The 14,977-nt window shown below is 39.8% G+C and overlaps 1 protein-coding gene across 3 annotated transcripts in view; it reads right to left on the bottom strand.

Annotated features, from left to right (window-relative positions):
- LOC127447264 (disintegrin and metalloproteinase domain-containing protein 23) overlaps positions 1 to 14,977 on the bottom strand; it is a 91,612-nt gene that overhangs the window by 5,245 nt on the left and 71,390 nt on the right. For all 3 annotated transcript variants that reach the window (XM_051709033.1, XM_051709035.1, XM_051709034.1), the window contains 10 exons: positions 14,704 to 14,775; positions 14,403 to 14,489; positions 12,755 to 12,835; positions 12,553 to 12,603; positions 12,221 to 12,284; positions 11,869 to 11,974; positions 11,449 to 11,568; positions 9,393 to 9,561; positions 8,274 to 8,385; positions 5,008 to 5,098 (listed from right to left, as the gene is read on the bottom strand). In XM_051709033.1, coding sequence (XP_051564993.1) covers positions 5,008 to 5,098; positions 8,274 to 8,385; positions 9,393 to 9,561; positions 11,449 to 11,568; positions 11,869 to 11,974; positions 12,221 to 12,284; positions 12,553 to 12,603; positions 12,755 to 12,835; positions 14,403 to 14,489; positions 14,704 to 14,775 — 953 coding nt within the window. The remainder of the gene's footprint in view (positions 1 to 5,007; positions 5,099 to 8,273; positions 8,386 to 9,392; positions 9,562 to 11,448; positions 11,569 to 11,868; positions 11,975 to 12,220; positions 12,285 to 12,552; positions 12,604 to 12,754; positions 12,836 to 14,402; positions 14,490 to 14,703; positions 14,776 to 14,977) is intronic.

Below are 14,977 nucleotides of genomic sequence, written 5' to 3'. Positions count from 1 at the left end.
TCCCTGCTTGGAGTGATGAGTGTTTTTTTTTTTTTTTTTTAAATCAGAGCATCAGGGTTCTTTCTCGCTTCAGGATCATGTTGATATTGCTTCATTAGTGATGTCCAGTTTGTGAACGAATCATTCTTTTGAACCGGTTCTTTTCAGTGAATGAGTTGAACCAGTTCACCAAATCGGACTGAATCATTTGAAACAGTTTGCGTCTCGAATCAACACTGATCCACTTTACTCTATCTTAAACTGTCTCTTGGACGTGCCTGACACTCTGACTTGAAATGAGCCAAATGGTGTATGTTCCTTATGATGATGATCCGGTCACAACAGTTCTCCAGTCAACAGTACACTGAGTCGATCACAGCAGTTTTTGAGTCATCAGTACACTGAACTGAGCATCGCCTTTTTTGGACATGTTAGAAATACTGAGAACTGATGAGTGAGCTGCTGATGAGCATGCATGAACCGAGGACTTAAATGAGGGGATGAAACATTTCAGTCAAGAGATTGCTGATTAAATATGATGTTGTTATGATCACGGTTTGTAAAAAGGTGAGTTGATTAAGACAAGTTTATTCACTTTATATGCTTTAGACACGTAGAATATCCACGTTTGTTTATCAGTGTCAGTATTGGGTGCTTTAGGTGCAAAAATGTAGGAAACTTATCCAAGATGTAAGATCACTGAATGAAACACTGATGACAATAAACACCCTTATAATTTTAACTTAACTGAATAAAATGCAGGGTTGGGAGGGTTACTTTTGAAATGTATTCCACTACAGATTACAGAATACATGCTGTAAAATGTAATTTGTAGTGTATTCCTTTAGATTACTCAAGGTCAGTAATGTATTCTAAATACTTTGGATTACTTATTCAATACTGGTAGATTTTTTTCACTTGTTTTGACTATAAAAACTCTGCCAGTACAGTAAGACAAAATACATATTCTCTGAAAAACCTAAATATCTTTTGCAGTGTTGTTTCTAAAACAAGATAAATCAAACTGATCTTGTTTTAAGGATTTTTAGATATTTTTACAGGAAAACAATAAAAAAAAATATTATCAAGAATATGATTTTGGCTAGAAATAGCATTTTAGCTTAGCGTAAATCTGACAATTTACACAATATTTATTTCTATTTCTTCTGCTCCAGATTTACTTCAAACTTACTTCTCTGTCTGCTCATATGAATGTAACATCTCTTCAGTAATCTAAATACTTTTTGAATGTAACTGTATTCTAATTACCAATGATTTAAATTGTAACTGTAGTGGAATACAGTATTTTAAATACGAAATCCCGTTACATGTATTCCGTTACTCCCCAACCCTGATAAAATGTAACAATCAGCAATGTGCCCTTACATATGGCTTTATTGAATGTGTTTGAGCATGTTTTCCACAATGCTGGGGTATTAGCATTATGTACAGTGATATCATTACACGATGACGTAAAAGAAACTGTGAAATGTTTTTTTGAAAGGGTTCATTGAAACGAACTGTTCGAAAGAACCGGTTTGTGGAAAAGAATCGGACTTTCCATCACTACGCTTCATCCCAAGCATAAAACATGTTAAAGGCCTATAACAGGCTGAACGTATGAGTGGATGGGGTGACTAACAATTTGTTGTGGAATTATGGAAAATATGTGTCGAGAAAAACATGATGAAATCAAAATAAAATCTGAAGGTGGGTAATATGTCACTCTTTCCTCTCAGATTTGTAGTCTATATTAAATTTTGAACAATAAAATCATACGAATGCATCACTCTTGCAACTGAATGGAAGCAAATATGATTTCACATAATACAATTGCTGTCAATTGATGAAAATTATTAATCAAATGAATTACATGACTTCCGATTAATTAAAAAGAATTAATCGCATACGTGTCAGACAGATGCTTTTGTAGCGCCTCACTGGTTTTCAGTGTCATAACTAGGCACATTTTTAGGACACTGTCTCAAGTTAAAAGTAGTTGCAACTTTGAAAATTGCATCTCGAGATCCCTGCATTCTGTTGTGATTCGTCCAGCTGTCAAGAACACGTCCTGTGTGAGTATCTCTCATTCTGTGGCTCTGCGGCTTGTGAGGTTTGTTTAGGTATGTTGATTGCCCTTGCTGATGTGGCTCATTAAAACACAAAGTTACATGTGCTTAAAGCTTGAATTACTCAGATGGTAGGAAATACATACTTTTGGCATGATTAATTGCATTGTTTTGTTTTTTAAATAATTAAACACATTCAATTAATTAGTTAATTTGGCAGCCCTACTTAATACATATTGTGCCCAGACATGCACAAACATATTACAATGGAAACTAGGTGCAAATATTGCTATGACGTGAACGTGTGGTGTCTCTCACCAGTGTGAGGGGAGCTATTAAAGACCAGTAAATGGGAAGACCCAGAGTGGAGTTTGAGTGGAGCGATTATAGTGTGCAGGAATGCAGGAAGAGGAAACTGCTGTGGCTCCACTCCACTCACATACTCTGTTGTATATACAATCTACATTGTGGAACTGAAGCAGAAAGATCTTCACTACAGAGAAAAGCATTGTGTCGCCATGCCTTTCATTAGCAGACGAACAACGATAGACTAGCAGCCCAGAAATGGACTGAATGCATGAGATTGCTTCAAGATGAACATACCACGCTAAGTGTACATGTGATGTTCAGAAGGGGTAGATCTTAAAGTGCGTTCACATTGACAGCGATATGCAGGGACAAAGGCCAGAAATCATTCATTTTCAATGAGAATTGGTGATTTGAGGCATCTGAGTAACAGTGTCGATGCAACTGCAACTCAGCAACTCAATGCAGCAACAAGATAATAGTGTAGACAGTGGAACACATGATTTACTGCAAGAAACATTTGAAAACTGCAGTTGAGAAGTTGAGAACGCTTACTAGCAACCAACAGTACAGCGACTTGGCAACCTCTTACAATTTTATAACTGTCAGTGTAAACACACCTTTAGGAGGCATTCATACTGACAGCAATTTGCAGCAAAAAAGCATCTGGAAGTCATACTTTTTTATTTTAAGGCGCCATTTCACTGGCACAGTTGAGCTGATTTCATCTTTATGCAAATAAGCAGTGACACTATGTACCGACTTCCAAATGGAATGCAGACAGTGGAATTCATTTGGTATAATTAGATGTTGGAGACGAGTTGGAACGCTAACTAGCAACAAAAAGAACAACAACTTGGCGACTTCCCACAATGTAGTCACTATCAATGTGATCGCTCCTTCAGATGACATCAGTAGATGACCCTTCAACTGCGAAGCTTAAAGGATTTTCCTGAAAACCCCCATGCATGGGACAATTGTATGAGAGAGTGAGATGCCATTTTATCTGGAAGTGGTCATGTAGACCAGGGCTGTACTAGGTGGGTGTGCCAGCCAGCCCCTCCACAAGGAGACAGATCCTAGTGCTCCCAACCACGGGGAGTGAAGAGCACATGTCATGGGCACAAAGGCTGATACCCTGCTCTCCTCTTGAGTTTACACAGGACTGAAAGAGAGTGTAAGGGTTATGATGACATCTCGCCACATTCCTTCATTTCCTAAGCCTGCTTGCTTTATCACTTAAAGAAATACTTCAACCAAAAATAAAAATTCTCTCAGCATTTGTTATTTACTAATCCTCATGTTGTTCCAAACCCGAAACTCAAAAGCCAAAGTTGCTGTAGCTCAACTGGTTTCATGTAGCTCAACTGGTAGAGCATGGTGCTAGCAACATCAAATTCATGGGATCGATTTCCCGGAACACATAAACTGATACAATGTATACCTTGAGCAAGTCGCTTTGGATAAAAGTGTCTGCCAAATGCATAAATCTAAGTTAAAAGAATGTTTATGCTGTTCCTTTTGGTACAATGAAAGGTAATGAGGACATACCCTGTTGAGCTCCAAAAGCACCATAAAATTATAATAAAAGTAGTCCGTATGACTTGTGCACTATTTTTTTAAGTCTTCTAATCCATACAATAGCTTTCTATGAAGAACAGACTGAAGTTTGTCATCATTCACTGAAAATATTTCCCTCTGCCAAATCTCTCAAATCTCATTTGAGTTAGCATATATAGAACAAAACATGCCTGTTTGAATATGTAGAAGTGCGAATGAGATTTGAGAGCTACAAGGAAGATTTTCAGTAAATAACAACTTAAATCTGTCTGTTCAGAAGACTATTTTTTGGCTTAAAAAGACATGGAATATACAGTAATTTACAACTTTTAAAGTGCTTTTATTGTGTTTTTTGAGCTTGGCAGCATCAGTTCCCATTCACTTTTATTGTTTGGAAATGAGCACCCTAAACATTTCCTTTGTGTTCCTCGGAAGAAAAAGAATAATAATATGTGTTTGGAACAACATGAAGGTGAGTACATTATACTGTAAAATAATTTTGATTTTTGGGTGAAATATCCCTTTAAATATGAATATGCTCTTTTATTCATTGTAGAGAGTTAGAAAACCAGTAAAACATTGTATGAGGCAACCAGCATATAACTGGTGTGAAAGATCAGTTAGTTGTTGTTTAAGCCACAAACATTTGATAGAGTCCAAAAAGGTTACAGCAGTAAAATGCTGTAGCTAAATTCAATAATCAGTTACATTGAAATTCACTACATTATGGTCTGAAATCAGATTCTGAAAAATCTACTCCTGACATTAGAAAAAAAAAAGGAGATTTTCCCATGTATATTCAGCTTGCCCAGCTTGTGGTGTAAATGCCAGACTGTGAGGCTTGCTGATGGTGATGTGTAACTTTAACATGCAGGTCAGGATTTCAGCTGGGCCCTTCAAGCTGGTTTGAGGTTCTGCTGCAGAGTTTTGCATTACTTGGCACAGACTCTCAGTTTTTTCACTCTGTTATGTTGGCTTTTGCAGAGGATCTCTCTCCTAGTGCAGCGTCTACAGCAGAAACCCAAATCGTGGCATGTGTAAGCTGCAGGTATGGTGTTACCTATAAGAATAAGACATGCAGACTGTTGCTTACTTAAACCCCCAGCCTGTCCCACCCAGGACTATAGCTGCCACCAGGATGGCCCCTGCAATCGAGCCTATGATGAGATTGGTGGCACTAGGACCTGTTTAGGCAAGTGTGGAAAGACAGGATATAAACTTGTGTTCACTGACACACAAAATATATTTGTTTTCTCCAAGAAATCACATATTTTTGTTTTTAAAAGATGCAGATATGTTTATCGCATCATAAAAGTCTGTTATTTGTGATAATACTAGTGATTATTCTATTGTAATTAATACAGGTAGAACATCACAGGCAGGTTTTGAAAAAAAGGTATAAAAATTCTCACTGACTTTCACTGTCCTGCTGAAAAGACCAGCATTGCTGTTCACCAGCTTATATTGTGTTTTGGGTGCTGGTCCCCCAGCAAGGGATGCTGGCGTGCTGGTGACCCTGCCAGGCTTTAGCTTAACCAGATTCATAAGAAAGACCATGCTGGTCAACCTGCTTCACCAGCTAAGTTTTGCTGGTGAAAAGCAGGGCTATGCTGGTGCACCAGATAGACCAGCAGCAAACCAGCACTAACCAGCTTAGACCAGCATGGGAATTGCATTCTGGGTAAGCTGGTCTTTGTAGCAGGGTGGGCTCTTGTCCTTGTGAGGAAGAACTTATTACTGAAGCTGCTTCAGTATCTGGTGCTATGGGAACTTCTCAGAACTGACGATCTCTGAAACCCTTTAAAATCACGGCAATCTCATTCGCAGGTGGCGCTCCACCCCTATGCATGCGTCATCACAAGCAGATAAACCGGAGCAGAGCTCCATTTCATCAGATTTTTTCTCTTCCGGTTCGTTATGACAAAGCCGAAGCCACTTCCCTCTCCTCCTGCATTACTCCTTTGACGGCTCCCGAGAGACCACACAAGGGAAGTGTGTGAGGACGGAATATAGAGCACAGAGAGTTTGAGGATAATTTGTTGTCCCATTAAGCCTTGCGTCTCTCCTCTCCTCCATCTCAAATGACTTTGCTTGTTCAGTACTGCCGTGACTATCTGTGCCCCACTATTGACACACATGATACGATCATGTTTGGCAGAGATTTTGATGAGGGGTATGTTAAATCGCTAACAATTACCTGTCAGGCATGAGCATACCTCTGACTTTTTCCACCGTGGCTGTTCCTTCCAGAGCTGCACGGGCAGCTTATTATGACTTGACGTTCTCCCTATTCAGTGAAGAGTCCAGGTCTCTGGTGCTGCCACCTTTCCTGTGCTTGTTAAAAGTGCTGCACCATGAATTGGTTCTCCAGCCACAAGGATCTCTGCCCACACAATTGGCAGGTGTATGGGCAGCCCATTGTCTGTGGAGTGACACCCCTGACTAAATTTGTCAGGAATTTGCTTCTCGCTTTCCCCGCCGTTGTGAGCCGGGAACAAGAGCATGACATCTCCCATGTAACACAGGACAGCTCGCCCTGTTTTTACTATTGTTGCTGGCATCTAAAAGACTGCCATGCTACAACACAGAGATTTAAGGCACATTCATGTCACCTAGCAGCCCTCACCCTTTCCCTGCTGTCACGAGCAGGGAACGAGTTTGCGGCTTGACGCTTGTCACTTCTAATTTTGGTAAGGACCCTGTCACTTTGTCAGTCATGTTTATTGTGGTGACAGGATCCTGACACCCATGTCTTGTGTGTTGTGTGAGTGCATATGGCTGTGATTCTACAAATTTGATTCTGTGTTTTGTCTGTTGTATGTTTGCACATGGCTTTGTTTTACTGTTGTTGCCGACATGTCAAAACTCTGCTATGTCGCAAGAGGGGAATTTAAGGCATACGCAAAGCTTTCTTCCAGCATCAAGAAGGCCTGATAAATGCCTTTGTGATTCAGTGGGCGGCCCTCTCACTGCGATACGCCATGGGATGTGGCTTTTACTACTGTTGGTGACGCACTAGAAGGCTGTCATGTCAAAACACTTCTTTTGTGTTCCAAGGACAGAATTCTTGCTTTTCTCAATGTTGTATGCTGGGAACGAGAATACGGTTCCAGTCTTGCAACTGTTGTATTGCCATTGACGGTGTGCCAGAAGACTGCCATGCCCCATCGCAAATGCCAGACCTAGTTGCGGCTGCACTTGGCCCATTAGATCTAATTGACTAAGTCACACAGGTATACAGCACTGGCAGTCACAGAAGAGTCCCTGTGCCCAATGGCAGGGGTTTCCATCTGGGTACTGAGCACAGTCATGAGCGGCTATGTGTTTCAGTTCGCAGAGGCGTTTTGTTCTCCACCTTGATTTTACGCTCAGAGATACAGTGTCTCCTCACCAAAGATGCGATTTAGTGAGTACTGGTGTGCAAAGCACAGAAAGGCTTCTACAGTCGTTATTTTCTGATCGCCAAGACAGACTCACAAGTCTTCGTTCAAAAGTCTCCAGGCCAGGGCCCCCTCAATAAGGCAGCTGTATGTCTTAAAGTGGTGAATTTTCCCTGACTGGTGTTCCTCCCAAGGGCGGCACGGTGCTCCGGTTTCTCCCCACAGCACAAAGACATGCAGGTCAAGTTAATTGTAGACTCTAAACTGCCCGTAGGTGAGAGTGTGAATGCGTTTGTCTGCGTGTGTTAGCCCTGTGATGGACTGGCCATCTGTCCAGGGTGTTTCCCTGCCTTCGGGTCGAGACAGCTGGAATAGGCTCAAGCACTACCCATGACCCTGCATAGGATAAGAACAGAGAATGGATGGATGGATGGTGTTCCTCCCAGGGCGAGGACCCAGCGAGTTGTCCTGTACAGACGGTGCTCCACTTTTTACAAGAGCACTGAGATGCAGGACTTACCCCATCCATGCTTAAAGTGTATGACGCGATTGGCCACGACTCCCTGGGTGGTTTGTCTGTGGGCAAACACACTCTGGTCAGTAATTGTCTGCATGGTTCTGGATGGCTGAGGCACTCTCACTCCGCTACCCTCCCAGGCTGGTACTGAACACACTACAGGTTCCCCATTTGAACATCTAGAGGCAGTAAGCTTATACATAATCTTCTTAAAGACCGTGCTGCTACTCGCTATTAAACAGGGAGCATATAAGCACTGTGTATACAGAAGCTAATTCAAATCACTCGAATCTACCTCTGATCACACACAGTCAGAATTATCCAGTACTTCTGCAACCATTCAGCGCTGTTACCACAATAGACATTGAGGGGGACACGCCCAACCCCGTCACTATTTGACTTTGATTATATGTATCATCTGTACAGTATTTATAATATGTGTTTAAGAGTAAAGAGACAAACCCTTGGGTCCCTCGTCTTCACTGGGCTTGTGTACTTTTGGAGGATCAGGCATACTGCAGTCTGTTCCCGCCCATGTTGTGTCACATGTACATGATGCCTCGTTATTGCACACCTGTTTACATTTGGAATGGCCAAAACAATGCATAAAGTAATAAACACTATATATTATTCGCATACACTATTTTGAAAGGACAATTTATACTTTATACTGTATTGAACCAACATTGGAGTAGCCTTCACTGTAGCCCAAAGTACACCTCTCCAAAAATTTAACTATGCTTTGTGTCTATGAAGGAAACAACAGCTTTGATTTGTCTGCTTTGTAACAACAGACCCTCCCTCTGGATATTAAAAAAGATTTCTCAGGTAGCGTCGCATTTCCTCTAAGATTATACCAAGATTTGCACTTGGTATCACATTGTATTTGGGCTCGTTTCAGTCGGGAGCATCTCCTGTTTTTATATTCTGTTTATGTTTCATGAATTTTACAAATGAAAATTGTGACAAAAAACCACAACTGTTTACTTATAACTTGTACAGTATTTTACATCTGAGCTCAGTTTGAGACATTGTTGAGGTCTCTTCTGAAACTCTACAAGAGACACATTTTCTCAGGAAAAAAGTGAGAAATACTGTCTGAAGTCGGAAATACTGGAGACTTAAGCGTAGGTCTCCATTTGATCTCCAGTTAATCTTATTGTTGTCTAGGAGAAACAACTGAGATATTAAAGAGATTTTCTAATCTGTTCTAAATGTTGCATCTGTGTTGTTTATACACTGTAATATTGCAGTATATTCCGCATTGTGTTCTAATATTGTATATTGTTTATGTTCAAACAGAACTGTATAACGTGTACTTTGTATATTATATGTATCACACGATGTATTTTCATCTAGAATCAAATTCCTTGTACAATGCTGACTTACTTCTCCAATAAACTCCATTCAGAGTCTGACAAACCGGTTGCTAATGCATAAGTCATCCTTCATGACCATAATTACTGAGTGAACTTTAGCATTGTATATTAATTATAGCTGACACATCAATGTCTGTGTATTAATGTGGTGTAATGGTTGTATTCAGTGTGTGTAGCCAGCATTGTGTTGCACTGTTCTCACCCCGTGACTGGAGCATACAAGTCCATTGGATCCGCTGGGGCAGGAGCTCAGATTTAGAGATTGAATGGGGAGACACTTCCTGTCCACGCACATCATGGATGGACCACATGGAGTTCCATCCTCCACATAACCAAGATCAGTCTGATCATCCAGCAACACATGACCACCGCTGGGAAAACAGGGTATGAATAAATGTAAACAGAGTGTGGAGGGGTAAAAATAATATGACAAATAATTTTCAAAATGATTAAGGGCATTTTAGTATTGGCAGGGTAATACTGCGTCATGTCATGTGGGAGTGCTCATATTTACGAGTTAATTATGCCACCACAACGTCGTACAATAATTACTAGTGGGAAACTCTAGATTTTGAGCCCTGTCAGTGCAGGTGTCAATTAAAGAATCATAGTAGAAGCAAATTTATATTAATTATAATTATGTTATTATTGTGAATGATGTGCAATTTAGTCTGCACACATTTTGGCAGAAGGTAAAAAAGATTTCATATATACACTGATGAGCCACAACATTACACAGGTGAAGCGAATAACATTGATCATCTCCTAACAAGGCCACATGTCAAGATGGTAAGCAAACAATCAGTTCTCATAGTCAACATGTTGAATGCAGGAGAAACGGGCAGGAGTAAAGACCTGAGTGACTTTGACAAGGGCCAAATTGTTATGGCCAAACGACTGCGTCAGAGCATCTCTGAAACGGCAAGGCTTGTGGGGTACTCCCGGTCAGCAGTGGTGAGTACCTACCGACAGTGGTCCGAGGGGGTACAAACTACAAACCAGCGATAGCATGTTGGGTGCCCAAGGCTCATCGATGTGCAAGGGCAATGAAGGCTATCCTGTTTGGTCTGAACTGGCAGAAGGTCTACTGTGGCCCAGAAAATTTTAATGATGGTTACAGAAGGAATGTGTCACAAAACACAGTGCATCGCACCCTGCTGCATATGGGGCTGCGTAGCCGCAGACCTGTCAGAGTGCCAATGATGACCCGTGTACACTGTCGAAAGCACTTACAATGGGCACGCGAGCATCGGAACTGGACCTTGAAGCAGTGGAAGAAGATCGCCTGGTCCGATGAGTCATATTTTCTTTTACATCACATGGATGGCCGTGTACCTGTGTACCGTTTACCTGGGGAAGTGATTGCACCAGGATTCACTGTGGGAAGACGACAAGCTGGTGGAGGGAGTGTGATGCTCTGGGCAATGTTCTGCTGGGAAACCCTGGGTCTGGCCATTCATGTGAACGTCAATTTGACACATGCCACCTACCTAAACATCGTTGCAGATGAGGTACACCCCTTCAGGGCAGTGGCCTCATTCAGCAGGATAATGCGCCCTGCCACACTGCACACACTGTTCGGGAATGGGTTGAGGAACATTATGAAGAGTTCAAGGTGTTGCCCTGGCCTCCAAATTCCCCAGATCTCAATCCGATTGAGGATCTGTGGTATGTGCTGGACCAACAAGTCCGATCCATGGCGGCTCCACCTTGTACAATATCTTGGTGCCAGATACCACAGGACACCTTCAGGGGTTTTGTAGAGTACATGTCTCGATGGTCGGTGCTGTTTTGGCAGCACGTGGTGGACCAACAGCATATTAGGCAGGTGGTCATAATGTTTTGGCTCATCAGTGTATATAGTATACTGTATATATATATATATATATATATATATATATATATATATATATATATATATATATATATATATATATATATATATACGTATATATATATATATATATATATATATATATATATATATATATATATATATATATATATATATATATATATCTATATTTGCCTATAATGCCTATTTTATATTCCAAAAATCACTTTGTAATTATAATTTCTGAACAAGAAGGAGAAAGACTTCCCAAGAGGACTTAAAAACAGCATAATATCTGTATTTATGATTGAGGAATTTTAGAACTGATAAATTGGTATTGATACTAATATAGTTGCTGATTATGGTGCCTAGTCAAACTTATTGATCATACATTTGTGAAGTGTAAGGTGTAAGTGCTTCTCACCTGCAGTCGATCAGTCGGCCCTGATGGTTGAAATTTGTTGGTGTGAGCTCGCCTTTCATAATGCCAATCCGTGGGATTCGACCAGTGTTAGTGCACAACAGATACCCACAAAACACATCACTGTAAATAAAGAAACAGCACTGTAACAGTCCAGTAAGAGCACTTAATAACCACAGTAACTGCACCATAAAAATATAGTACTCATATTCAAAAACAAGAAACAAAATATATTTATCACTGTATAGAGCTTTATATTCAAGACTGACAATTTTCACAATACAGCACAGCCTTGAGTGCCTTATTGATTTTTTCAAATAGCTGTACTATATTGTGCTTTTAAGCACAACTGAAACACTGTTTTCAGCATCAAATCAGCATCAAAGATTGGAATTATCAGTCAGTATTTAGTTCAGAACTCACTGCTTACTGCACTGGATCCATTTGTCTCCATCTGGACCACAGTTGCCTTTCTCTGAGCCCTCTGTGTTCAACTTCTCATAACAGAACTTCTCAGAACTCGAAGCCTCTGTATGAAAACAAAAGAGAGAAACAGAGACGGAAGAAAATCACTTCTTAACCTGCTATCAATTTGTGATAGTAGATAGAAAATTAGTAGAAAATTTTTAGAGCTACAGTCAGTGTTATATAAAAAGAACTGGATTGCAGATGATGTCATAACATTGAAACAGTGGCTACAGCATTTCAGAGGAACAGACTGCTGGGTCCCAATGTTCTGATTGGCTGTTAATGATGACAGGAAATGGACACTCACTTGGACCCCACACATATTTACACTGACTGTCTCTGGTCTTACACTCTCCAGAGTAGCAGCGACCCTGCAAACACAACACCATCTCACTTCATCTCACCAGATATTATATATCTCAACATTATTTTGGTCACCACCCACCTTGCTTTCTTGATACTGACATTGGCAATTTAAAAAACCCTTATTGGTCGACCAATAATAACTAACATCATCATCATGTTTAAGTAAAGTAACAGCTTTATAATAAAACAATTTCTGAACAATTAATTCATGTGTTAAATATGCCATTTTGACAAGTGTAATGGCACTGTAGAAAATGATTTTGTTGCGTTTACCTGGTTGAGAGAGCAGAAGTAACCATCTTGCTTGTGTAGGTTCTGTGGGCACTGCAGACACACATATATAGGCAGGCAAAAGTTTCTTATAAGCTCAATGTAGAGTGTTTAAAACACTGTGACAAGAGGAGAGTATGAGGAGTTTTAAATGTGTTTTTAGGTGGATCTTGAAGCAGTCGAGCACAGCTGAGACATCACTCACCTGCCCGGAGTCCCCTGAGCATGTCTCTGAAATATCACAGTCATTCACTGCATAGCGACACGTGTAACCTCGCGGGTAGAACTGAGAAAAAGAGAGAGGGAGAGTGAAAGAAAAGAGACAGCACCCACAAATGTATTCAACAAACACCTTTCAAGTCAACATCAAAACAGTATTGTGCCCATTTACTTTCTTAATACATGTTCCTGGTCTTGATCATTCCACATTATTCCAAAGAACATTTGATTTTGTCATCAAAATGTAATAAAATGCTTTGCTTTTTGTCTGATGTCACCAGGCCCCAACATATTTCAACCTCTCTCCTCAAACCACCAAACAGAGAGAAATGGCTGCGCTGCTTCATTCTTGTATGGAACGCCCACTTTTCTAGATCCAGCTGGATTTAGATGGATTAAATGCTCAATATTTTCATTTATTTTTGAATATCCTGATCAAATTATAGAATTAAAATGGGTTGCTAATGCTGTTTCATTACGTTTTTAACTTTGTACTGACACGTATCGGTTTAAATGCAGCGTCACAGTTACTGATGCCATTGCAAAAATACCTTTTCAGGCATATTTATCACCAATGATTAATTTATTCTGAAACCGAAAGTTTCCAATAACAGGGGCAACTAAGATAAATAGGGATGTCTGGATACCATTTTTTTGGAGAATGAGTACAAGTAAGATATCGATACCTGTTTGTTTGTTTAATTGTTTCTGAATTAAATATTAAACAGTTTATTTAACTTTTATCATCAAAATGGGGTCTAAATAAATGAATTAATTAAAACTGTAATGAAATGACAATAGAACACTTCATTTTCAACATATTATTGCATGCTGAAAACCTCACAGTACAATACAAAATACAATATTAGAGCTTATTATTGTCAAATAAAGTGCTACACAACAGAGCATCACAGATGTGAGATACTGCCTAAATCTAAGATAATTATAATTAATGTATTATTATTAGTAGTAGTAGTAGTAGTAGTAGTAGTAGTAGTAGTATTACAGTGAATGTTACATAACTATACAGAAGCGATATATTGCTGTCATTCTTTTTTCCATTTAAAAAGAGCTTTTATTTTGGCGGAAGCTTTTATTTTGAAGTGAAGCCCTTTCTGTTTCTTTGTGTTTTTGATGGTAGCTTCTCGTGTCCAGAAAAGCAGATCACTACATAGTGTGCTTATTAAACCACTGAATGTTTACACAATGACATTCGTACGTCAGATGATATAGTTTTTTGGTATTGGAGCATTTTTATGAGCACAAGTACATGAGTCCGATTTCGATACCAGTACCGGTATCAGGACATCCTTAAAGTTAAAGTGAATATATGGCTGGTCATGTGATCTCAACAAGAGATGAACAGGGACCACCCTTATGTAGAATAAAACAGTTTTTTCTAGACCACTTATGTTACTGGATTCTTCATCTTATGTGAGTGTACATCATTATAAACATACTTGTCAAAAGTGCTATTCATTTCTCAAGGGTTAAACCTTTTATAAATTTGAATTTACTGTGCCTTTATCATGTTTTTAACCACACAGGTAGACTGATAAATTAAATCTTTCTAGGGTCAGGATGAGATGGTCAGAGTTGAACATGCAATGAGTGTTTGTAAGACTGTCGCTCACCAGACATGTATTATTGCAGCAGGGTCCATCACTGCAGTGTGCACCATTAGACAGAGAACACTTTTTACAGCACTCTCTAATGCATTCCTATGACACACACACACACACACACAGAAGATACACACATGTACACAGTCTTGAAAATATACAGTACAGCAGCTGACTACTGTGCTCAGACTGATAGAATGTGAGTATAATTAGCTTTTGTGAGGTAGTGTGGTATTCATAACATTGAAATCGTTATTCTTTTGCAATGAGATTATGTTATTCAAGTGTGTTCTTGTGTATTATGTATGCTCACATCTCTTGGTCCACAGTCACACTCTTCTCCCACCTCCACATATCCATTCCCACACTGTGTCGTTTCGAACAGCTGAAGGACAGATGTGCAAAAACAGTCACAATGCACTCAATCTGGGTGAAGAGGGCTATCACAGCCAATCTACAGTGATCTACTGTACTTTACATTAACTAGAACTGCCCAAGTTCACACATTAAAGATGAAGTGTGTATCTCTGCACCACCAAACAGAATTGTAAAAATACACAAACTGCTTTTTCGACCACCACAAATTC

Source organism: Myxocyprinus asiaticus, chromosome 10 (genome assembly GCF_019703515.2).
Source record: "Myxocyprinus asiaticus isolate MX2 ecotype Aquarium Trade chromosome 10, UBuf_Myxa_2, whole genome shotgun sequence".
NCBI lineage: Eukaryota > Metazoa > Chordata > Actinopteri > Cypriniformes > Catostomidae > Myxocyprinus > Myxocyprinus asiaticus.
Note: the sequence above shows the minus strand (reverse complement) of the source record. Positions and strands in the feature narration are given on the sequence as shown.